This window comes from Rhinolophus sinicus, chromosome 15 (assembly GCF_057876585.1).
Source record: "Rhinolophus sinicus isolate RSI-liver-muscle chromosome 15, RSI-T2T, whole genome shotgun sequence".
NCBI lineage: Eukaryota > Metazoa > Chordata > Mammalia > Chiroptera > Rhinolophidae > Rhinolophus > Rhinolophus sinicus.
The window spans coordinates 50,741,340-50,767,883 of NC_142515.1; the positions used below are offsets into that span (position 1 = coordinate 50,741,340).

The window sequence follows — 26,544 nt, forward strand, 5'->3', positions numbered from 1 at the left end:
TTTGAATGAATCAATGAATTCTAATATCCCCCATATCAGAGTGGGCAATAAGAATGTCTAGGTATGTGTCAGGGTTGGGGTGGGGCATAGAGGTCATGGCAAGATTGTAGGCATGAATACCTAGGGAAGTCCTAATCCTGAGAGTGTGAGGAGAGAAGGCAGACACTAGTCAGGGAGTGGCTGAGAATGGCAGGCCTACACCGAGAGCTGAACTTAATCACTCCTTTGACAAGAGAGAAACCTCCAAATGTGGGGTGTTATGTGTAGACAAGTAATACTTGCCAGTGAACAGGAAATAAGATAAAACAAGTGATGTAAGCCCCAAACTGAGTTTATTGTGGTAAAGACTAAGTGATTCACAAAGAATTCCAGTATATTCAAATAAAGTCTGACATAACTTGGAATATCTAAAATACAACACCAGGGCAAAAAGCTGCTCTAGGTTAGAAGCCCCCAACAGCAAATAGGAAAATGAAACATTTGCCTCGAAAAAGCCAGGAAACAGAACAGTATGCCCACCCTTCCCCAGGTTCCCAACCACTTCTCTGACTTGCCCATTCTTGCACCATGTCGGGTCATTCTCGCCTCTCCACTTTTTAACCCAAACTGCTGGATAAGAAAGAAGTGTTTTTCAGAATAAGGTGTCGTTCTTCTCCTCAGTGCGATCTGGTTCTTCTCCTCTGGTTCTTCTCCTCGGTGTGATCTGGTTCGAGTCAAAAGGTGTAACTTTCTCACAAAGGAAACTGTTAGGAACTACAGGCTCTGGAAAGCCTGACAGCAAAGCCTCTCGCCACACATTAGGTAGAGAATCCTGTCTCTAGAAGCTATTAGCAGCTAAGCTCTTGGAAATGAGTCACATCACATATTGTGCTGCCATTCAGCTTGGAACCTTTACCTGGACAAGTGAATGTGGGTTTCAAAGTTGGCGACAAACTGGCATCAGCAGGGCACTTTCATCACAACCTCCCTCTTTTCTAGGCATCCAGTCAGAATCCCGCCCAGCTATTTAAAGCCCACCATCTACTTTCTCTTCTAATTGCCCCTGACCCAGCTGGCAGCAGCTTCCAAGAAACATGATATAGTAGGCACTGCTATATACTGGCTGCTTGTTGGGGTTGGAATAGACCTGTTCAGGTTTGAGCGACGTGAAAGGGTTAGCTCCATAGGCAGTGATGTGTGTATCCAGGTCTGCCAGAATCTGCAAAGAGGCTGCCAGCTCCTGTTGGCTATGGGAGACAGATAAGAAAAATAGTTCTGCTGATTATGAGGGAGATGGGAAATAGCTCAGAACTTGACATTTCTGGACTCATCAAGCCCAAAAATTACCTAAGACTACACGAGGCAAGGACTATCCCTCCCTCCCAAATGTCTCACGAATCACTAGATTAACTAACATAATAAGCCTTTGCTCCAAGGGGAGATAAAAGCCAATTGTGGGAAGGAAGAAATTCCTCACCAGAAGGCAGAAGATGAGGAAGGGGGAGAGCAATAGCTCATCTATATAAAGAGAGGTGTGAGTAAGTCGGGGAGATATCACAAATACGAAAAGATCGAAACCTGTAAACAGTAATCAAAGTAGGGATCTCATAGTCACGCAGTAGCAGAAGGGTGGGCACCCAAGCCTCCATCAAGTCCAGAGAAGCATGGAAACCTAAGGAACAAAAATTGAGAAGGTAAAAAAATAATTGAGATGGGAATAAAGAGGGGAAAGGCTGAGGTAGACCCTAAGCAAGATAATTCTCTGCTTGTGTCTACCCTGACCCTCACCTTGCTCACTGCTAATGTTCCTTTACCACTATCACCCACCCCACGTTCTTCAGTGGAAAATTCTGAACCCAGGTGTAACACATATGGCTAATGATCAACAAGGTCCTCATCACATTGTGTTTACCTGGCCAAATGAATGGGATTCCAAAGATAAAAGATACAAGAGTCAGGATGGAAAACTCCCAGAGGACCCACCCAGTAGTCTCCTGAACCAATGACTCTTACCTGGATGGAATGCCACCACCAAATCTGGATGGGCTGTCTGCCCAGTCTCCACCTGCTCCTCCCAGAAGTTATGATAGAGGCCCCTATGGCCACTAAGCTGAACTGTGCCAGGTTCCAGGGGTGAAGCTGAGGTGTTCTGTGAAAAGCCGGCAGCTACATCTACACCCACCATGATTATACGGAGGCCAAGGTGTCCAGGAAACATGTAACCAAGCTCATCATAGTCCCCTGAGCGAGTGAGGAATGTCTCCGCATGGGAAGCACCAACTACATGAATGGTGCTTCCGCCAGTCTTCTTAACATTTATCCCCAAAGCCCGAAGCCCCAGGCCCAGCGTCAAGGGCCGTGACAGGGCATCTGTCAGCAGTCGCTTCAAAGAGTCCTTCAGGACATCTGGGTCTGGCCTTGGGCGTCCTACACTGGCCCACAGGGTGGTCATGGCACGACTATCCAGCACAGCATCCAGTGCAGCATCTAGCTGTAAATGCCGCATAGAAAACCAGGTGTCCCAGCCCTGCACAACGTTCGTCGGCCATGACCAATGTCCCGAGGGTAGGACAAAATCACCTGCAGGGAACAAGGAACAAGAAGTGACCAAATCCTTCCCTGGCTTCAATATTCCCTCTCTGTTCACTCGCCCAACCTGTGACCAGGAATAGCCCACAACCCTCAGCTCCTCATTCTTTGCTCATAACAACATGCTTTCATATCTTTCTCCAAGTATGACCACCTTTGACCATTATGGCAGAGTTTCCCAACACCACCACTCCACCTGTGACCAGAAGCCACTCCATGAGACGGTCCACAGCTACGAGACGCAGCTCTTGACAAACTCTCCTGTGTGCTGGCCAGTCTGACCTCTGACACTCTGGACCACAGTAATAGACATTTCTGCACCTGAGAGAATGAGCCCAGAAAGAGATGTTCCTATACCTCAAAGGTGAATGGGGAATTCTGGGAAAGGGAATTGATAGTCCTGCACCTAGGAAGAAAGATTACTGGGTAAAGAAGGTAGAGAGAGAAATGATGGCAAATGCACCAAATCTGGGGATTTCTTTTAGCAGGAGAGGCAGAAGAGACAGGAGAGACAGGGAATGTAATTTTTCTTTTGGGTCTGAGTGACACCTCAGTCTCTATCAGCAACAACTCACTTCTTCCACCCCTTACAGAAAAAAATAACACCAGGTGTTTGTGGCTGCCCTCTGATCAAGGTTATGGCTCAACCCCAACCTTCCCAGAACAGATTGTGTTCTTACCCTTTGAGGACTCAAGAGGTGGAAGGTAGAGAGAATTGTACTGTGGTCTCTGCCTAACCACCCCATAACACCAAAAATAAGCAGGAGTCCAACCCTTTTCTAATCTCTCTGTGGCCTGGATGACGAGTGGGCCATAAGTTATTCTGAAAGCTCTCAGACCTTTCTTCCCACAACGAGGTCTTAGAACCGGATCATTTCTTGGATGTCTCCCCTATTAGCCCCTGACTAGTCACCTCTTGCAGTGCCTGAGGACCTTGGAGTCTGAAAGGCCACTAGGGAGTGCTTTACAGTGAGCACAGAATCGGAATGTGTCCTCCATCTTCTGGAACATTTCTTGAGGGCATCGAAATCCAAAGTCTGATACAGGAGTACCCCCATCTATCACCAACCTGCAGAGACAGCATGGAGGAGGAGTGGCAATAGGAAAAAGAATATCTCCAAAATCTGCCATGACCCCAACCTTTCCTTCTATATATTTTCTCCTACTCCCATCATTTCTCACTTAAGTAAATTATATTTCTTAAATTTCTATGGTAATAAAACTGGCAAAATTGAGGATGAGAAAATCCCTCATTGCAAATACTCCATAATCCCCAAGTTAGACTCCCTCTCCACCTTTTGAAATCACTTCTATCAGAAACAATGTATTGCTCTCCCACAGTTAGTCACTCACTTGTATTCTTCATAGCTTTTCATGTTCAGTTTTTGAAGAATCAGCTGGGGTAGGCCAGGAACATTATTCTCCAAGGAGTGGAAGCCAAGTGCATCAATGCTAGGGCCAGGTTTTGAGAGAGTCAGAGGCACAGGGGTCTCAACCATGGGAGCCACCGATGAGCGGGACTTCTTGTGCCTTCGTCGTCGGGGCCGTGGAGCCATGGCCTGTCCACTGATACCTGGGGACTACATATGTAGACAAGATATGGAGTGGAATTTTGCAAGCTGGATACGTATGACATGTTTTCACATGTTTGACCTTTCACTTCTCATTCCAGTCTTTTAGACCCAGGTATCAGTAAGATTTATTTCGTATCTACTGATTATTGATCACTACAGACCGTTGTGAAAAACAGAGGGGAGATAATTACATATGAAGTTCGATATATAATAAAAATATGTATGTAAGTAATACATAGAAAAAGGTCTGGCAGGGCTCATAAAACCGATTAACACAGGGAAACTGAGTTGATCAAAGGGGACTTTAGATAATTGTAATGTTTGACTTTTTTATACAAAGAGCATGTTCATATTATTATTAGTGTATTTCAAAAATCAATTTAAAAGAGAAAAACACAACAGAAGTTTTGGCTGCCCCAAACTACTAATTGGAGAATTAGTCAATCTAATCTAGCTGGCAAAGTTACATTCATTTTAAAAGACCTATCATCACATTTATACATAATACACCAAGAAGTAGAATTTAAATGCAATACAAAATGGGCACCACAATGCTAAGAGTTATACAGTCAATGTAAGTTAGGCAAATTATGAGAAAAATTTCCTAAAGAGGTGAGTTTTGAAGTAGAACTAAGTCTACACCCACCCACTACCTAGCAGGAACTCTGTGATATCCTCTTTTCCTGGTTTATCTTCTCTCATTCCTTCCACAAGGGGTAAGTAAACAAAAGGGACTGCATTGGGCAAAGTAAAAACATCCATTCAATCAATAAATACTTAGTTATAAACATAAAATCATTCACAAAACACTATAATGGAAAAAGTCATGAAAAATATACTTCACATCTAAATGTCTTAGAGATTAAATGTAAACTATAGTGTAAGACAGCATATCAATCCTATAAGAAAAGTGAAACTAAAGCACTAATGGGAGACAGACGAAGAAAGTCTCTTTAGTTGATGAGCTATAGAAAGACTTTATGAAGCAGGGAGCAGCTGGACTAGACCATAAAAGATGGTAATGTTTTGAATACAAGGAGATAGGAAAAAAGTAATTCTAGACAGAAAAGAGACTGAACACAAATGTCGATGGTAACATTCTGAGAATTAATGAAACAAAATGGCTTGAGCCTGATTATTGAGTCTAAACCTAACCATAAGAGCTAAAACTACAAAGTCTTAGAAAAGCACATAGGGAGAGAGCTTCATGACACTGGATTAGGCAAATTCTTGGATATGACACCAAAAGTACAGGCAACAAAGGAAAAATTGATAAGTTGGACCATCAAAATTAAAAACTTTTGTGCATCAAAGGACAGAGTAAAATCAAAACCCACAGAATGGAAGAAAGTATTTGCAAATCATATATAAGAGATTAATATCCTGAACACATGAATAACTCCTAAAACTCAACACCACCAAACAAGTCAATTAAAAAATGGGTAAAAGACTTGAACAGACATTTCTCCAAAGAAAATATACAAATTTCCAAAAAGCACATGAAAAGATGTTCAACATCACTAATTATTAGGAAAATGCAAATCAAAACCTCATGGTATCACTTTACACCCATTAGGATGACTATTATTAAAAATAAATAAAATAAAAATAACAAGTGTTGATAAAGATGTGGAAAAATTGCAACCTTTGTGCACTGATGGTAGAAATGTAAAATGGTACAGCCACAATGGAAACCAGTATGACCACTCTGCCAAAAGTTAAACAGAGAATTACCATATGACTCAGCAATTTCACTCCAAGGTATATACCCACAATAATTGGAAACAGGTACTTGAACAAATGCTTATATACAAATGTTCATAGCACCACTAATCACAATAGCCAAAAAGAAGAAATAACCCAAAAGTCTACCAACAGATGAATAAATAAATTTTGGTATGTATGTAATGTATTATTCAGCAGTAAAAAGGAGTGAAGTACTGATATAGGCTACAACATGGACGAACTTCAAAAATTATGCTAAGTAAAATAAGCCAGACACAAACGGTCACATTATATGATTCCATTTGTATGAGATACCAATAATAAGTAAATCTAGAGATAGAAAGCAGATTCATGGTTGCCAGGGCTGGGTGGAAGAGGGAATGGGGAGTAACTGCCTAATGGTTATGGAGTTTTCTTTTGGGGTGATGAAAATGTTTTGGAACTAGACAGAAGCGGTGGTTGCACAACAATGAGAATGTACTAAATGACATTTAATTGCTCACTTTAAAAGGATTTTGTTAATGTGAATTTCACCTCAATTTAAAAAAAAAAAAGGTATCCATAAAAATGGAGAAGCTAATACGTTATTAATCCCCAGATTAACTACCTCTGGGGACAGGGAAATAAGGATTAAATATATTGATAGTGGTTGGTTTTAGTGTGAATGAGGTAACTATTAAAGTCCAAATTAGAGATCATATTTTGTGACAAAAATATTCTGACATATAATCCTTTTGGATCAGATTTGTTAGGGAAAAAACTCCAGAATTATCATTCAGCTAAAATGTAGGTGGTAAAACAAACCCTCCCGGAATCATCCAGCTAATATCCATTCTGTTACAACGTGGCTCTTGCAAAGCCCTCTCCTCAAGTTAACAGAGGAACGAATTTGTAATTTCCTTTGTACTTTCTTTCTCCTCATCCTTTCATTCCACCACTTTCATCTCTCCCCTCATCCCACAAATCAACGGATGGTTTCACAGTGCACAGAACCGAGTTAGCTAAGCTCATATGCATACCATACCTCCTAAATTCCCACCAATAAAGAAGAAATTAGACTTAATGATATTTTAGGATTTAAGAGTCACGTCCCTTTACAAAAGGGTGGATGGAATTGTTGCCTTCACACGTTTGGACCCCATTTCCAACAAGTGACCTGACTCTTCTTCCCTCCATTTTTAATCACCACACATTCTCCTCATATTTCCATAATCATTGCATTTCGAGAAACATGTATCTGCTCTATCTACCCAGCTCCCTCAGGCAAGATAACACTTTAAATCTGGAAAGAATGGACTCGTCTTTTGTTTATAGGTAAGGAGGGACAGTATCTTTGAGACAACTAGAGTCTTAAATCCCAGGAGTAATAATAAATATCTCCCTGATATTCAGTCAAAAGTCCTTATGCTGCAGTGGAAGTCCAGTAAGGCCAGAAAGGTACAGCCTTACTTATCTGCCTTGCCCAAGATAGGTCTTCCTCCAACGGAAGATTAACTCTTGGCTCTCTGGGAGTTGGTTGAACTGGCTGGAAGTCAAGTCACACAGCTGGGGGAGAAGTGGTGCTGGTGAAAGCCCTGATGTCATACTTTCCTGCGTCTAGAGTGGGTTCATGATACAAATGAGTTAATTTGCGGGCAGGGAGGTAAGAAGGTCAGACGAAGGAGCTGGGTCTTTGCACTTGCACCTACATATATCATCAGGCTCATGTCTGAATTTGTGTACCCCTATCCCAGACCCAGGTTCCCTGGTTCTAAGTTTGCTACAAGGAGCCCTAGAATCCTCCAAGGTCAAGATGAGGGTGGGGACAGAGAAATGAAGGCAAAAAACCAAGGGGACAAGGGAGAAGTTGGCAAAAATGATCTATAGTAAGCTTCCAGAATTTTCCAGAGTTCAGGGTCTGCCCTACCTAGAAAGGGAAATCATTTTAACGTTTTTCTAGCCACCCCTAGTGATTTGGGCTCGAATTTATTCCCAGCATATAAAAGAAAAAACACGAACTGGAAGGACCGGAGCAGAGAGGAGACATGAACTGGATAGCCTAGAGAAATTCCTATCCTTCACCTCCAAATCCTCTAAGTTACTGGTCTATTCCTGGACCTACGTCTCCCACCTTTCTCCCTCCTTCCACCAAAAGCCTTAAGTTTTACCTAAACCACAGTCATCCTGTATCCTGACCAGGAAGGCCCATCTAATTTTCTCTAATTCACCAGCAAATACAAAACATCTTTGGAGAAGAAGGGAAGAGAAGGGGAGTAAAGCCTAGTCAATGGGGACCCTCAAAGGGGTTGAGAAAGAAAAAGAGAAAAGGAGAAATCCATTAGGCACATCCTCTTACAACCACATTCAGAAGCTTAATCAGTGCTTAACACTCCCTGGAGTGTTAAATACTTTCCTCAACTATAATCTATGCAAGCAAACTGGCTGATGGAAAAATAACTTACCCTGCTAAGTCCTCGGCTTCCTTCCTTCTCTATTTCTTCCAAGTGAAGTGAATGCTTGATCTCTTCAGATCTAAGTTGTGGCTGACTTGCAGCTGTCCCTTCATATCACCTTCCTTTGCAAACTGCTGAAATGCTGGGACGCTGTGGTTAGGTGTGCCCTGCCAACCAGACAGACACGCTTAATTCTCCGTAACGAGATAAGTAGGGACCAGGTCTCTTGTCCATGAACTTCTCTCTTTCTGACCTTCCTTCTCTGCCAAGGTGGATCAGAACTCTGTCAACACTCCCAATCTCACCAAAGGCCAGGCAGACTGAGGAAAGATGACACCTACTGCTTCTTGGACCTCTCACCAAGGCAGCATTTCTGCTCTCGGGCTAGTGTCAGGAAAAAACCCGTGGGATTTCTTCAGAAATCAATATTTGGTTGGAAAAGGTAAGCACCAGCCCAGAACAGGAACCCCTGGATTTCTGGATTTCAGCGTAGACCCAGGATGAGTTCCCCCAAGTCCAAAGTCCTTTTTAGAATAACAAACTGCTCAAGTACATCTCAACAATGACGAATCTAGACTTAAATATAATACCCAAGAAAGAATAGAAATGGTCATTTCATGGTAGAGAAGGAAATCAATTTTAGGGGAAACATCCAGAATTAATTTGTACAATTCCCTTTCCCTGAAAGGAGAGCAAGGCACTTTCTGAGTGAATGTCATCAGGGACATTCCACTTGTTTATTTCAAAAGAGAAATAGAGTAGTTGCCCTTATCCACTGGGGATACGTTCCAAGACAGACCCCAAAGTGGATGCCTGAAATTGCAGACAGGACCGAACCCTACATATACCATGTTTTTTCTATACATACATCCCTATGATAATTTATAAATTAGGCACAATAAGAGATTAACAATAATAAATTATAGCAACATACTGTAATAAATGTTATGTGCATGTGGCATTATTAAGGAAAATAAGGGTTACTTGAACAAGTACTGTGATACCTTGACAGCTGATCTGATATCTGAGAATGCTATTAAGTGACCAGTGGGAGCATATACACTGTGGATATGCGGACAAACGGATGATTCATGTTCTGGGTGGGATGGAGCGGATAGCATGAGTTTTCATCATGCTACTCAGAATGGCATGCAATTTAAAACTTAGGAATTATTTCTGGAATTTTCCATTTAATATTTTCGGGCCACAGTTGACTGAAACCATGGAAAGCGAAACCATGGACAAGGTGGGACTACTATAACTATTTCTGGAATATGAAAGTAAGCAAGACCAAAATATTAATGACTAAAGATGCAAAGATGCATACTATTTCTAGGAACAGAAAATAAGAATCAACTCGAACATCTGATTCCTCCCTATAATGGATGCCAATCCAGGGAATTCCACATTCCTAGCTCTCATTTTCACTTAGAGTTACAAGCTCCAGAACCTAGGGCACTGGTCCTATATGACTGCAAGATCCGATTTTCTGCTTCCATTTGGCCCCAGCTATGTCACTTACCTGCCTCCATCACACCGGACTGCAGAATCACTTGCCACGAGGTCCTGGAATGTGGCAAATCAAATATACATATGAACAGAGGCAGAGAATGGATTCCAGAAGAACCCGGAACTGTAGAAAGCACAAATTACAAGCAGGGGAGGTGGAAAAAAAGTGTTAAGGATGCAACAGAACATTACATAAGATTGTGTAGAACAGCTATAGACCAAGGAAAATCAGTTGCAATGGGCAAAAATCCTGAATAAGATGGGGTGATTCATTTTAAGCAAAGGTCTCAGGCCACTTTCAAATGTTAACTGCCAGAACATTGGAAGGTTTTGAGTTCTTTTAATAATGGCTGAAATACCGAAGGTACAAGAAGTCAGAGATTATCTTTTCTAACTCAGAAGTGTCATCTTTGAATACATAGAAAAAAATTAATATTGAATAGTAATTTATATTTTTACCATCACTACTGTTTGCTCTAGTAGACCCGATTTGCATTCATCATGGGTTACAAAAAAAAAAACCACTTAAAAATACTTGTATGGTTCATTGTGAAACTAGTTATAAAGAAAGACTAGAAGAAAGAGGTTCCTTATTCAACAGGTAGGAAGTGTGGTCTGTGAGGCACTGGGTGATATTCTCCCACGAATGTATACCACTTTTTCTCAGTTCTGTTCCTTTCTTTTACTTTCTCCTTTTTTATTTTCACCCATCAACATAACATTCTTCTTAGTTTGCTAATGATGCTTTATATTTACCCATGGTTCCTACGAACACAATATAACCCTAGTGATGGACCACAGGGCTAAGGAAGTTCCTGTTATCTGATGTACTAGTTAAGCTGCTAATTTAGAGATGCATAGTTTTCAGAAAACAATAACATCAAAAAGAATCTTTAAGGTATGCATTGGGCATAATAACTTTAAAGGCAGCTCACGGACTGGTATGCAAGTTAATATTATAACAAGTAGAAAGTGTAACAATCAATAATTTGAGTTCTGTTTGTTACCAGGAGTTAGGTTAAGTATATACATTCCAAGTTAAATGAATACTTTATAATGTGTATCGTTATAATTATTGTTGAAAACTGTAACTAAAGTTGCTATATGATTATATTATTATAAAATGTTGAGAAATATCCTAATTTCCCTCAATCTGCAAAATTCTATACTTATTTTGATCATGGCAAGAAAATAAAGGAATATGATGTCAGGAAAATGCACTATCACTAGTATCTTTTTTCCTTATTGTTAAAACACTCAATAAATTTCCAATACTACTGTAACAAAATTCTAGACAATAACATTTTCTTTCAATTAAAAGTTAAGTGAAACAGTGATTTTAAATATTAAGATTTAGGAGGCCTAAAACAGGCACCCAGTCCTCGAGCGCTAACTTATGCTCATGTAAAACAAGAGTAACCACAATTAAAAAAAAAAAAAAAAGATAAATTTATGAACACAGAATTTAATTAACCAAATTACATTGAACTATCCATGACATAATCTCTGAAGGATATATCGCAGTTCCGTTACCAGGATTTTCTGATTTGCATGAGGTCAAATCAGACTACATCTTCCAAATAAAACCCAACACAGAGATAGGAGCAGCGGCCCATGCATGGAATTTATTGTGTGCTAATGTTTATAAAATACTCGAATAGTCCTGCACATGCATAATATTTCCAACTTAGACAGGAGACCATACAGGGTGCACTTTCTGGCAAACAAAACAATAGATGGTTCCGCTGCCTGGAGCTCTGAGTTGTATTCCAGGGCATGAGGGAAGCAGGCCACCAGAGTAAAGGGAAATACCAAACTACAGTGGCAATCAATACAGGTCAATAATTGTGAAAAATTAGCACATGGTTCCATTTAGTTTAACCAAGCAGTTCTGTAACTATCAAAAGAAAGTGTTCAACATGCAGTCTTGACTTTTATGCTTCCACTAACAACTGAATGATTGAACAGAACCATTGTTTCTTCTATGTTGCATTGCTTAATCAAAAACACTTCCAGAACATTTTAAAATTTCCTTTGCATCAAAACATAAAAATGATAGAAAGCCAGCAGCAAATCATCCTGGTGGCTATTTAAGCAACTTGAGTACTCACGATAAACTAAAATTTCTCATAACATCTAGGTAACCTATACATGTCGTACCTGTACATCATAGGTCTATATATTAAATATTTGCAAAATGAAAACATGCATACACAAAATACGTCAAGTTTTACAGACATGATTTGAATTAAAATTTACTTTGACAATGTACAAACTTCTTTTAAAGTATCTTAAATGAGTAATTCTGTAATTCTTCATAATTTTGAAATTTTAGAGGTTTTCTTCTTAAATCTCTGGGGTGTAAATCTCAAAAGACCTGGGCAAAAAGATTCTAAATTAATTTTTGGATTTGTGTTCAAGTAACAGAGTCTTCCTAGAAATAGGTGATGCATTCATAGTTGAAAAATACCAAGACTATATTACAGAATTAGCCACATTTAAGAATACAGACCTGAGGTTCTGCATTTTGTATAAACGCCAACTGGGTTTCTCAGCATTTTGCCCATAATTCAAAATACAGCTTAGTAACCTCAGAAATGTATTTTAAGACCATGCTAATTCATCCTTTAAAGACATTTCATAGGGGGAAAAAAGTCCATGTTAGCTCTTAGGCTTACATTTGAAGTCATGGCTGAAAAACAAAATCTAACTCTACTGAGGGGAAAAAGAAATCTCATTTGTAAACTTAAATGTGTGAACCACAAGCATAACTGGAGGTGCAGTTGCCCTCCACTGGAAATTGCCCCAAGCCCCTTGCTCACTGCTCCCCACTTTGGCAGCGATGACCCAATCTGATCAGATAGCACAAGATGTCCCAGGGCCCTCAAGCCTCCATCCAGGAAGGGGGCTGGGGTCTCAAAAGCACAATGGTTTCTCCAGAGGGACTGTGACATTTACAGTCAGCTTGGCCGACCCCTCCAGCTCCTCGGGTGATCTGTCCATTTGGGGCCCGAGATGTGAGAGTCCCTGGGAAGCCGTGGGTCACTGGGCACTATGGTTGCCAGTCCCGTGGTTCTCTGTGGCATGTGCGGTGTTCAGAGAATTGAAACCATCTTGCTGTACAGCATCTTTCCGGGGTGGCATTCTCTCATTGATCCTATCCAAACCCTTTGCCTCTTCAAAACTGCAGATTCTATGTGGTGGAGAGAATCCTCGTATTGCTTAACAAAATGCAAATTTGATAAGTCAGTAATTGAAAAACACTTCCGAGATTTCAAAAACATAATTAATGATTTTTAAGAAGAAAGAAATTAGCTCTATGTAGCAACATTTAAATCTTACTTTAACTGAATCCTATCCACATTCCAGACTTCCCCTTAAAATGTGAAATATTTAAACCTAAATATAAATATGATAGCTTCATAGATGACAGTGTTAGCATAGCCTTTTTAAAAACCCCAAAACACAAAAACAACCCTCCCCTGACCCCAAAATCAACCTCCAGACAATGGTCTCGGGGTCCTAGTCTGACTTCTACTGCACAGTTATCGCCTAATTCAGACCCCAAGATCACCATTACTAGTGACTATCACAGTAAGACAGCATCAAGAGTGGGGGCAAGTGAGGAGGCTAAACAAGGTTAATCCTCAACATACAAATCTGTACCAAGAGCTTTGGAGGAGAAAGAGGTAAAGGGAAGTTAAAATTTAGCAGTTCAGAACTATCTTGGAGGTCAAGGTAGCATCACCCCATCACCACCAATATGAAATGGAAAAGGTGGGAAATGCCTCCAGGAGTTAGATCTGTGTTTGGCTGGTAGCAAAATGTGCTTATAGCTTCTTATTTTAGGAGATGTTGTTTTTAATTCTCTGGCCATTCACTGCATGTCCTTTGGAAACCCAAATCAAAATAAATGGCAATTCTTCTCCTCCTCCAATTGTTATGGTTTCTCGTGTACTTCATCTGGAATGATGCATCCTACATTATTAAAATGTGCATAGATTTCCACACTACTGGTTACAATCTGGTTGCTTTAAAAATGTGGAATCTTAGGACTCAGAGTCTGTGCATGTGAACCAAATAAATGGTTGGGCAGCAAAGCATTTAGCAATGTGTAATATCAAGCCAATATATGATATACATGAATACAATATTATCAGCAAACACTAGCCCAAACTACAGGAAAAAAAAAAGTATCCTAGTGACAGCTCCTGCACTCTCAGTGAATTACTGGAAACTGAGTAAAAACAAATTCAAACCTTTATCTAGAGGGGGTTTCACTTAGGAAAAAAATAATCTGAGTAGCATAGAATCATGCAAAATATGGCATAGATCTTTATATGCAACTTTAAATGTTATGATATTATAGCATAACATGCTGCACTCTAAAGAATTCAGGAACATTAAATGCTAGTTGCATATTATACTATAATACACAAGGGGAAAAACCAGCTCGTCACTATGAAATCAGTCTTTGTGATTTAAAAAAAGAGGAATGTGACTTCCACTTGATAAGTCAGTGAGTCTGATTCATCTTGGGCTGTGCAAGCTAGGAGTAAGACACACCCACAGGACCTCTCTGATGCCCTCCCACACCACAGATCTCTGCCCAGCGCAAGGACTCTGATCGTACCTTTTTCAGCCTCAATAGCCTCAACTGTGGCTGTACAGAAGTGAGCAGAGGCATGCAAAATGAATGAGAGAGATGAGAAGGGTCATATTGTACAGCAGAAAAGGCAATGATCACTTAAAATATCACAGTACCCCACACTACATCATTTACAATTTAACATACATCGTACCATATTAGAGCGCCCCATCCAATCCCCCAATTTCTGACACAGCACAGTTTACACACAGCACTATGACAACATCGCTCAGAGCACAGAACACACAGACCTACTGTAAACACAGACACCTCAGCACCTAAGCAAGTGCACTCCATTAATCACCCATCTTGTATTTTGATGGCCTTAGAAATTTCCAACTTGTTTATTATATCAGATCCATCACAATCACAAGGGAATTCTCTAGGGTGAAATTATGATGGTAGAATTATAGCAGAGGAGCAAATAGGAGATTCTTTACTTTCATGCCTCACTGAAATAATACTCATCACCAGTTAGTTCGCTAAGATATAAACTCTATAGAAGAGTCAGCAATGCTTTTCCTGTTGCTTCTGATTCACAGCGCAAAGCACAAGCTGCAAAAGTTGGTATGGATACAATGAAATTTAAGGGCAGTAAACTTGGCGAGTTACTCTAAGTAGAACAGTTCTGTAGCTGTTCTTTGTGGGTAACTAACCTAAAAGGACCCCTCTTGTCTGCTAGGAACTTCCTTTCTATTCTAACATTGGTGTTCCACATATCTAAAGATATTAACATCTACAGCCTTTAAAAAATCCATTTATGTCCAGTTTATCATGAACTCAAATCTGCCTCAGGTACTAACAGCCTGCATTCTCCAGTAAAGACAGAAAGGCTACTGAGCATCTTTTCAAACCCAGATACCAACTAGAGAAGAATCAAGAGATAGACCTGAGGTCTTACAGGCAATAAATACTAATTATTCCATGATATGGACATACACATAGGTCATATAAATAAGAAATGCATTTTTGGTAAAGCTTGTCTCTGGCCCATTTAGAAAATGTCAACATATTTAGTCATGCATTTTGCAGTCAAAGATTCCTTTGGCTCATTTCTGGGTTTAAACTATCTAGACCACTCTCACTGAAAACCAGGACAAAGACTGCAGAGGACAGTATTGCCAATTCTCCACTTTACCTAAAGTGAATACACTCAGAATATTTAGAACAATAATGCCCCATCCCTTCTATTTTCACTTCTTCTACAATAAAGTCAATCTGAATAATCTTTCCTGAAACAACCTTTTAGCAGTATACGTGATTTAGAAATGATAAATTTTATCCAAAACAGTTATTAATGTGAAAGGACACTGATGAATCTAAGGAATTAAAGTAGACAAAATTAGAAAAGCTTGTTGATCTCAACCAGATAAGAAAATGAATTGAAGACCCAAAAACATAAGATAAATACTAAGTAAAGGAAGAGTTAATTTTCCTTAATTGTTTAAATTACAAATGAAAGCAGACATACTTATTGTATACCCACTGTACATATTACCATTGAAAATATCTAGCCCAGTGCATTTGGAAAATAGTCTTGGAACTTGTCCAGTCAGAAAACTGGGATAAATGACTCATCTCTACTTGATCAGTCTTGGAATTCCTATTCTTTAAAATATGGACTGTTTTCTTTATAATTTAGAAATTGAATGGGGAAAAATAGAATGCCAATCAGAATATTTTTAAAGAGTTTGTGGTAACAGATTTTATATAAACTATTTTATAACTTGTATTATATATGGCAATTAATTAAACATAATGACTTATCACTATAACAATTAGTATCTATTTGAGTGTATCAATCATTTAAAAGTCTATTAATAAATTTTTCAAGTTATGAAATGTGACAATATACTTTTGAAATCATTCTATTTGCTTTTAATTTGATATGCAAAAGCATTTTCTAGGTCAAAAGAACTCTCTGTTCTTTTCTGAGGCTTCTAAATCCTTTGCAGAAACAAAATAGGTATCATACTCAAAACTGCATACCATGTCAAACTTAAATGCTTAGAATTGAAATGGTCATTTGAAACTTAAACATTAAGCTGGAAAGAAAGAGATCTGATAATTGCAAAATTCTATCTGAAAGGCACTATTTTTCCTCTATTTGTTTTCAGTTTTATAGGGCCTCTTGACATGGCCTTAGAAAGTTTGAGTACAGTGCTGTCTCAAACTGCGTTCCACAGTACTACACAGGACATATGATCAAGAGAAACCTGACACTAAAATAGAGATGGCCACATATTTTCCCACATAGGTCTTGGTGAAGGTAGTATTATAGGGCTAGCTCCCAATCAAATTTCCATGAATAAAATGCACACAAAATATGAGTATGAAGTCTTACTCCAATAGAGTTGTGCATCTTATAAAAATACTCAAGAAATATCATAAATTAACTTTAAAGTTACTGAGAAGACAATTTTTATTTTCTGACAATAGGACTGAGGTCTTAGAAGTTAAAAACTTTCTTTTTTTTGCAATACTTAATTCTCAATTATTCACATCAGGAAACATGTCCACTAAAATTTTAAATGTTAGATAAACTTTAAAAAAACACAAAGTTGCAGTTTTTGTGTGTTTCATTATTTGTTTCAAAATGAGTTTATCTTAAGCTAGGGAAATCCCTTCAACCAAATGGTGGAACCACACTATCAAGAGCCATCACTTGGCAGACGGAAGGAGCTATCTAGTTTCCCAAGTTGGACCCCTCAAGCTCAGCACTGGCCAGTAACTCACTCTATGCTAGGAATAGACAGTTCCTTTATTAAAGTTGTCTTTCAAACCTTCTCTGCAGTTGGGGGTGATTTCAAAGTTGGAAGACTGAGCTTCCGGCTGCATGCAAATTAAGAATAAATAGAAGTGCTGAGCTGCCAACAAAGCATGTAATTAGCAGGTGCTAATTGTGAAATCTGAAAGAAACGTTTGCTGTGGATACAACGTAAAAGTAATAATATATCCAAGGATAACTGAGAGACACTGTAGTGTAGATTTATTTAAGTATGAGACCCTTTCAGTTTTCTTTTTCTTTTCTGAACAGAGGAAGAAGGGTATAACATTTTTCAAACTTAAAATTCATCCTTTTCTGGTAACATTGTTGCTACTTTTATTGAATGTTTAAGATATTCTTAGTTTGTTTTAGTCAAATTCTTTTTAGCTCATTTTTGTAATGTTTACAATATAACAAGAAAAATGGAGAGCAAGGAATATAAAGGGAATAAAAGCAGATTTAAAAAAAAAATTTTTTTAAAACTTCATTCAGAATGAAAATTTTAAACTACAATTTCAAAACATCGTTGTATTTCTCACATATGCCATTGGTGGTAGCAGACAACACAATAACATATAAAATAGAACATGTATAGACTACAAGTAGAAATTATTTGTCTACAGGAAAAATTATTTTTATTTATTTATTTAAGCATTTATTGTGAGACTGAGTGAAATGAATTTGTGAAAAGCCAATCTAATGTAAATTTGTTCAAAAATTTAAATTAAATTTTCCTATTTTTTTGCTTTAAAAACTCAGTAGTTATATAACACCAGAAAGAAACTATTAATCATGACTAAGGAAAACATCAGATCTGTCGCTGCCTGTTTTTATAGAGCAGTGACCCTTGGAGGGCTGTCCAAAGTGGCTACAGTAAAATATAAATTAAGCTTTCCATACCACATTTTTTGCTCTTCAACTACAAGGGAAAGAAGTCTGTAACATCCACAACACTCTCTTCTATTTAATCTGTAATGGGCTATCAAAAAGTTAACCCAGTAGTTACACAAATATTTACGCCAAAAAGTTAGGTTTTTTTTTTAATATAAAATATTCAATGAGCCAGATTACAGAAATGCTTTACGTATAATTCTTTTTATTTTCATGCAAAATAAAGGCACACTTAATAACACCCTTTCAATTTTGACTTACAGGATTTTAAGTTCAACCCCTTATAACAATGACTTAATATCTAATGTTACATTCATGTTCAGAATGCAGAGTACAGCAACAAATGCAGCAAACCTCAAAACAAGGTGCTACAAAGTTGCTTCTACATCAAAAGACAGACAAGTGTCTGATTGAGTAATTTAATTTAACATACTTATACAAACATACAGCTAACCTAAAGAAAGACAGACAGATTTAGGAAAGCAGCTACATCTGCAGAGGAAGGAAACAGCATGTTACAGACAGTCAATTATACATAGAACATTTGACAAACACCACAGAAAACAAACTTTGGCATCATTTACCAGTATACAAAACCTTGCACAAGTCTTTTGGCAAGTAAGTGCATAAGTAATGTTCTGGGGCCCAAGCAGATTGTTAATTCTAAAATAAGGTGTCTGATAATAAAAGCATAGTCTAATACAATTACATAAATTAAAAAAATAAGAAACTTGGAATTACATTTCCATTTTAGTAATACGATATAGTATATCTTTGGTTCACATTCTGAAACGGGGGCTTTTAAAAGGAAAGCGTGCATTAGACAAACGAATAAAATAAATATTTCAGACATTACGATATGAGCTGCCTCCATATCATTTCATGAAAAGCTGAGAGACTGACCATTGTTTTCAATTGAAATGAATACCCATTCTATCAATTGCCTGCCCGTATTAGGTTATCAATCAGACACTACCTATCATATAGTATTCTGCCTGTGTCAGCTGCTGAGACAGGAACTAAAAAGCAGAAGGAATTCCCTGCATGCATTATGTGTATTATTAGCAAAAGAGTGAGGTGTGCCCCAGTCCATCTGAGGCACAGCAAGTTGCATAACATCATTACCACTTTGCAGGGTCTGCCGTCCTCCAGCCAACACTCCACTAGGCAACATCCCTGTGGGAGTCAGGCCCTTGAGTGTCAGCACACTTTCACTCTCCTCCCTGCAGCAGAGATACAACAAACGTCAGACACTTCCAACAAGACCTTAGTTGAAAAGAGGAGATGGCCCCAGATGTAGGCCATGTATATAATTTATGACATGCACTGCTAGTACCATATTGTCTTCAATTCCAAGATCTAGAGTTTTCCATATTCTAAATGTTTCAGATATGAGGGTGTACCTTATGACTGAGGCATATATTGTTTTCCCTGAAAAGCCTCGTTAAATATATGGTGAGATTCATCATCAGTGGGCATTATACAGTTGAGAAAATATGGTATTTCATATGCTTTCAAGTTCAAATGTCTGATGTAATCACTTTTGCAAACAAATTTTTAAAAACGATCCATTTATGTGCACTCTTAAACCTGTTCTTCCTGAATTAACCCCAGGAAGATAATTTATGGCTCCAGAAAAAGGGACTTCCTATGCAGACGAGCAAGTTCATCAGGAATACTCTAAAAATTGTCCCTTCCTTCCTATCCTGCTGTAATTTTCAAAGTGTACACCTAGTACTTTCATCACAGAAGGACAAGAGATACCAAAGGTGAGCAATAATAATCACAAGGCTCAAAAACCCCAAGTTTCAAAGGGACTGTGTTCTCCTCTTCAATATGTAAATATATGACTAACTTGTTTTAGAACGCTACTATATTAGATGTCAAACAGTACACTGCTTGTAACAAAGGGCAATAAAGTAATTTCTATAAAACAAATTATCAGGAAAATGTATCATTACCTGAGGACAGAGAAGACCCTTGCCATCTTGCCAATTGCTCGAATTTTGTTTCTTATGATTTCTTTCCGGGCTGCAGCTGAACCTACTTTCAATGGAATAAATAGAAAGAAAGACTCAAGTTTAGGGCATTCACACTTGTACCATTCTATTAGCCTAGTCCACACTCATCTGAACCAACATCAAGCCCCCTGCCACCAGCTCACATGGAGGAGACTAGATGAACTCATGCCAAAAAGCTTCTCGCTGCTTCAATGTTTAGCTCAGCACTGGTCTAATACTGGGATTTGATACAGATACAAATGAAGAGTAATCCACAAACTTTATGACTCTCACACTACTGACTAATTAGTAAAACGTCAACGGGAAAGAAACTAGAGCCCAATCTGTATCACAAACCAGAGAACAAAAAAAAAAAAAAAAAGGCAACAACCCTAGGGTCTTTGTTTAATTCTCATGAGAGCCGATGGCATGCAGACTAACAGACAAGAATTGGTAAGAGCCTACAGTCTTCTGTTTACGATAAAAGCCTTTGACATGCAGGCTGGAAATATCCCATCATACTGTGACAAAGTAAGCTTCCTTGCTCTCTAAAAACAATGGTATGAAGCAACTACTGTGCAGGTGACCCAAGACTAAGGACCATACCAGCATTTCAACAACAATGCACATCTCAACCTTGTGGACTAGGTATCCTCTAAGGTCATGCAAATATATACAAGCTCTCACATCCTGAGGTGAGCATGACACAAGGCGCGTGAGCAATGAGAAAAGACTCCCTAAAAAACATGGCTAAGGGGTCACTAATGTTTCATTCCAAAGGGTTAGCTGTGCTGCCTATCAGTGATATAGAAGAGAATACACCAACATAACTGGATCTCTGGCTAACGAAACACTGAAAGGTTCTATCTTCCTTTCCTTGGCCTCCAAAAAGAACAACAACCATCTCAGTCCTGTCGTCTCATATATAGCAACTAGAATCACTCTGGACCCGAGAGTGTAGTGCCTGAGAACTGTGCTTCAACATGATGAAAACACACATATGGAAGCACCATGGTTGAGGAGAAGGTTAAGGAAAGGCTAAAGACACCAGACCAAAAAGGGTCTTATACAGAGGTCTGACCACCATAGTCTTCTGGGCTAGAGTATCTCATTTAAAATTCAAGCATCCCACAAATACAAATAATTAAAAACTAAGATGATGACTGGACCTTCCTGCAAGGAAACAGAAAAAGAAATCCAATTTCAAAGATGAAAACAAAAGGCATATTTTACAGAAAATAGGCTCCATGACCATGTTTATAGTGCTCGAAAGGGCAATATTATGAGCACTGAAGCCACAGCTTTAACAAGTCCAAAACTGTGTAGGTACCACGGCACTGCACAGGTATTTTTAAGATGTGGAGGGAAAATAATTACTAGAAGTCTCAGAATCAGAGAATTTTAGAATTTGAAGAGACACTGGAGATATTGCAAAGTTCAATCTCATTTTATAGACAAGTAAACTAAGTTTACTACACGGCTTTTCCAAGAACATTAAGTCTGATTCTCTTCAAATAAATTAATATGAACATTTTGTTTTAAAATAGACAGAATTTTTAAAATAGCTAGGAAAGGAGTATAGGGATGGGGAAGATGGATGTAATGAGGTAGATCCATATTTTCAGTCTTAATTTATATCTGTAAAATTGAAAGATATGTAAACTACACTGATTTCAAATTTAAAAATTCACTAAGATATAAAAACATTGTACAAATCAGAATTTTAAATCAGTCTACAAACACATCATGCATAATATTAAAGTAAATGTCCACAGTAAAATTACTTTGGGGAATAAGACAGACAATCAAACACCCCTACTCATGCAGGGAAAAGTACAAAACATTACAAATAAGCAAAAGAATGAAATTTAAAAACAAGAGGAATGAAAAAGAGGGAAAAATATTTCCATGCACAGAAAGACAGATATCTTGGAATATGACTTCTAAAAACATCAACTTCTAACTTAGATACAACTTAAACTAAATTTGCACAAGGCCCAAGGGGACTCCGCATAAATAGTACTCAATGAATGTGCTAACTTACATGGACATGAGGATAACTTATGAAGTCATATTTCAAAACCATGTTACTCTGTCTGGTCTGTACCTTTTTTATTGCCATATATGAGCCGTTCTTCAGATGGAGAGTCCAGAAAAAAGGAAGTGAATGATGGAGAAAAGGTGGTTGAGACAAATAAAAAGATAGAGATTTAACTTGGCAGTGGTACTGAAGAATGAATGTAGAAAGAGAGAAAAATGAAGGCCCTCATATTTGAAATTTGAAAAATGCAGTACTGTAGGATCTGGCGAATAAAAGAGGGATGCCACTGTGTAGAGCTCTTAAGGAAAGATTTCTTAAAAGATATGTATTCAGAAGAAATTATGGACAGAATGACTATATTTGATGAGAGTAGACAAATTAGGGACAGAAAAATACACATGAAAACACATAAGACTGATAAAAGACTGTGCTAACAACAATCGCACATTTATATTGATACCCTAAGGAAATGTGTCACCCATGGAAGTATGTTAAGTGAAAGGTAATGACACAAATGAGATACAAACTCATGTGGTTCTTCAAGGACACCAACATCTGCAAAATCTGTAGTATATACAGAGAAATGTAGGTAACTTTATAAACTACCTCAGTGGAAAACCTCACCCACTCCTGATAAAGGAAAGGCTAAGCCTCCCACACTCCATAATAACAAAAGCACACAATTTCCTGAATCTGAATTGTAGAACTTTGCACATACTCAGATCAACAGTATGTGCCTTCTGTTCCTAATAGAATCTAGGAGCTTGAGGGACATCTTTTTGCAGAAATAGGAACAGATGGTTTCAAAGCAAGTAACAGTTCTAAGAGTAGGCAGCAGAGATGTTTCATTGGGCTTTCCGTGTTTTCCATTTTAATGCTGAGACACATGATTCCATTATAGGAAATGCAAAGTTTTAGTTTAGTAAAACTGCAGCACATAGGGATTATGTATTTCCTTTACCAAACTCAAGATAAAAGATAAATATCTGAAATAAACAGTATGCATTCTAAATATCACAGAAATGAGTGCTCAAAAATCTCTTTAGTGATTAAATGATATATCTAAAAGAAATGCTATGTGCATTTATACATGTAATACATTTATGAAAATATTTGCCTTTAAAAATAACCCCACACATACATTAAACAATACGGAAAACCAAAGACCATCACTTAGGAAGAAAGAGAGTCTTATTCCTTTACCCAATTTCAAACTCGAATATGGAAAAACTACTCTTTCCTTCCTGCCACTGGGAAATCTCCAATCTTACTCTCTCCCCTTTCCCCACAGAAAAGCTAAACCCTAATTCTGCCTCCACAGCAATCCCCACTCCATCAAGTTTTCTTTCTAAGTCAGATTTCTCCTCAGGCCCAGTCCATAGGATGGTTCCACTGTTGAGTAGGAAAAAGAGAAGGAAAGGACAGAAGGCATGCTATCATGGTGGAAGGAAAGGAGAAAAGATGGACAGAGTTAAAAGGAAGAAATATAAATATAAATAAGGGAAATAAACCTAGTTCCAGTAGCTCTCTTCCATAACCCATCCTAGTATCTATCTTAATTTCCTCTTCTTTTCCTCCATTCCTCAATGTTCTTTCTCTCCTAAACCACTCTCATTCCTCCACGCAAACTCCCAGACCCATATTCTTAAACGTTTCTTGGAGTCCCAGTTCCTAATATTTGGTAGCATAAGGGTGAAGGAAAGAGGAACTTTTATTTTCCCATAGAAAGAGTCATAAACGGTGCTACCAATTTTTTAAATTACTTAAGAGTGGGAAAGAATTTTCATCCTCTCCATTCCCTTAGTCTATGGATGAGAAGATCCTGAAAAGTTTGGTAACTTTTCCAAGATTACACAGCTAATATAATGGCAGCACCAAGACACCTGAACCATTGACTCTTTCCACTAAACTACACTGCTTCTTTAATGATCAAATGTGGTTCATTCTTCATATAACAAGTGTATAAATAAGCATAATTTACCATTGATAGGAAAAATATTGATAAAACACATTAAATCTCATTAGAAGGAATATATTAATAACATTTTATATTTATTCCTGGCTGAATCTCAAAATATGATTCAGTGTCTATATTCATATAAATCATAGGTATCTAAACCAAGTACTGTATTAGACTTAACAAGGAAACTTTTTTCCCTTTTATTATAGGAAGAGGACTAAAGCACTACCTATCACCACTCCTATTTAACACAGCATTAGCAATATTGATAAAAATGTTTAAAGAATAAAAAAGAAATAAAACGCAATGATATAGAAAATAAATAATATCAGCCCTATGCAAATGACATATTTTTAAGTTAAGGAAAACAAAATAAAAATTACCATAGTAAATAACTTTTCTGATCCAAGTTGTTGAACATAAGATAAACCCACAAATATATAATTACTTCATACACAGTTAGAAAACATATTAAGAGAGATACCAGTTATAATAGTAATAAGAATATAAAATACTAAAGTATTAATTTAATATGGTATTAACAGATTTTTTGCAAAGAAAAACCATAATTTTAAATGTAATAATCATGTTAAATATATTAAATGGAGCAATTATAGTAAATGAACTAATTATACAGAGCGAGAGATCTTAATCTCAGTTTAGAAAACTGATTATTTTTTTAAAAACTTCCAAGACTTAGATATAGATTAAATGGAACACCAATTAAAACTCCTACTTGATATTTCACAGAATTTGACAAATTAACAGAAAATTTTATCTGAAAATATGTGGGCTATGTACCAAAAATTATTTCAGTCATTATATCAGTACCTGTAACATTATGAAGTTGCTACTATTATCCTCATTTTGAAGATAAGAAAACTGAGGCTCAGAAAGGTTAAGTAACTTGCCTGAGGCCACACAGTGATTATAAGAAACTAGAATCTGAACCCAGACCTAGTCTTACAAAGGTGGTAGCAGAACAGAGAAGAAATATTTAATTAAAATATTTAAAATTTTTATGGAAGAGATAGATATGATGAAATATGTTAGAACTCAAAGCTTCTACACAAACATGAAAAGGAGACAGAATTAAAATAAGAAAAAATAAATAGTATTCATTATTATTATCTAAACCAAATAAAGAACTGATATAAATATATTTTAGTTGACAAAACTACAAAACAGAGTAAAAGCACATCTCTGCCTGCCAACAGCTGGCAACAGCAGACACTTGCATACAGTCACTTTGTATTTTCAACAAATGGGCTTACAACAGCGTTTAAGATTCAAATCTCTTGTAAGTAGAGAAATATCTAACTAGATTTTACTTGAGAAGTGGTCAATTGAAATAGATAGCTTACGCAGTTGGAAAAGTAGACAGTAATGTTTTTCCTTAGCATCACTGAAATCAAGGAAATGTAAATTAACCAACTGTAATTTACTACTATATAGCCATCAAGCAAAATAAGGAAAAATGACCAAAACCCAATGAGGTGGGCCTGTGGAGAAACAGGTCTATTGATTCATTGCTGGAAGTACTTCTGGTCCAATTCTTCTGCAAGGTAGTCTATCTGGTAGTTCATAGCTAAAATAGTGAAGCTAAAACTTATATTCTTTAACTCTGTAATTCTCTTCAAGAAATTTATTCCAAGAAGTAAAATAAAAACTATCATACAAATGTTTATTGCGTGCTATTCAGAATAAGGATAATTTAAACCACCCAAAAGCCAAACGATGAGATTAACTATGAAATTATGTATTAATATACTCAGAAAAGTGTAGCTATGAAATTCTGTCAATATGTAAACCATGTTTAATACATGGAAACATCTGTATACTGATTATAACTATGAAAAGTATGCTACAACAAAGATGTGAGGGGGTATATGGAAGGAAAAAAGAGTTTTCAGCTTACAAGATGTTTACGTCCTTATTCAGTTAATTAAATTTAAATAAATATTGAAATTAAAAAGCTTTAAATCAGAATTTCAAAATAGAAAAATAAAAGGCATTTTGTTTGTATGGTATTAATTTACACTATAAATGCACATTAGGTACATGGGCTGGTTGGTTCACATAAGAACTAACAACCACATATAACCTTGTTTCTATGGAAAAAAACGTTTTCTGAATCTCAAACTAAACTAACAAGTGGTTTCTTAGAACACAACCACTCATAAGTTGGGACAGCCTACTTTGGTTTTTGGAAAGAAGAAGGAATTTCCAACAACATTGGGGGTTCAGGTATGTTTCTGGTGCACTAAGAATACTGTCCTAATGAAACAAAAAGCATTTTTATCCTTCCTTCTCTAAGCAGTGTCCATATTCATGAAGAACCACATCCTTTTATAACTTCAATTTTCCTTTTCTTCTATTCTTTTTTCCAAATTCCCCCTCCCCAAAATTCATCTTCTTCCCCATACAAA

At 37.5% G+C, this 26,544-nt stretch overlaps 2 protein-coding genes across 8 annotated transcripts in view; both read right to left on the bottom strand.

Annotated features, from left to right (window-relative positions):
• Window positions 1-315: 315 nt before the first annotated feature.
• MSS51 (MSS51 mitochondrial translational activator) lies at window positions 316-11,251 on the bottom strand. The gene is made up of 7 exons (XM_019745892.3): window positions 8,309-11,251; window positions 3,922-4,148; window positions 3,482-3,637; window positions 2,765-2,889; window positions 1,993-2,559; window positions 1,558-1,651; window positions 316-1,226 (listed from the first exon to the last, which is right to left on the bottom strand). Exons 2-7 carry the CDS (start codon window positions 4,122-4,124, stop codon window positions 1,007-1,009), a joined length of 1,365 nt encoding a protein of 454 aa, XP_019601451.3. The 5' UTR covers window positions 4,125-4,148; window positions 8,309-11,251; the 3' UTR covers window positions 316-1,006.
• A 156-nt stretch (window positions 11,252-11,407) lies between these two features.
• Window positions 11,408-26,544, bottom strand: part of PPP3CB (protein phosphatase 3 catalytic subunit beta) — a 44,296-nt gene continuing 29,159 nt past the window's right edge. The window contains exons 11-15 of one of the 7 annotated variants that reach the window (XM_074339590.1): window positions 22,222-22,248; window positions 20,076-20,157; window positions 19,240-19,337; window positions 14,442-14,471; window positions 11,408-13,029 (exon numbers count right to left, since the gene is read on the bottom strand). In XM_074339590.1, coding sequence (XP_074195691.1) covers window positions 12,851-13,029; window positions 14,442-14,471; window positions 19,240-19,337; window positions 20,076-20,157; window positions 22,222-22,248 — 416 coding nt within the window. In that variant the 3' untranslated portion in view covers window positions 11,408-12,850. Of the gene's footprint in view, window positions 13,030-14,441; window positions 14,472-19,239; window positions 19,338-20,075; window positions 20,161-22,221; window positions 22,249-26,544 lie in introns of all 7 variants that reach the window. The other 6 variants (XM_019745896.2, XM_019745897.2, XM_019745893.2 and 3 more) reach the window with 6 other exon arrangements.

Excerpts from the sequence above, each read along its gene's own strand:
- MSS51 (XM_019745892.3), bottom strand. The coding sequence starts at position 4,124 with ATGGCTCCACGGCCCCGACGACGAAGGCACAAGAAGTCCCGCTCATCG. Across the intron at positions 2,890-3,481 it reads GTCCTCAGGCACTGCAAGAG|GTGCAGAAATGTCTATTACT; the intron begins GTGACTAGTCAG and ends TCATTCTCTCAG. Across the intron at positions 1,227-1,557 it reads ACTTTGATTACTGTTTACAG|CCAACAGGAGCTGGCAGCCT; the intron begins GTTTCGATCTTT and ends TGTCTCCCATAG.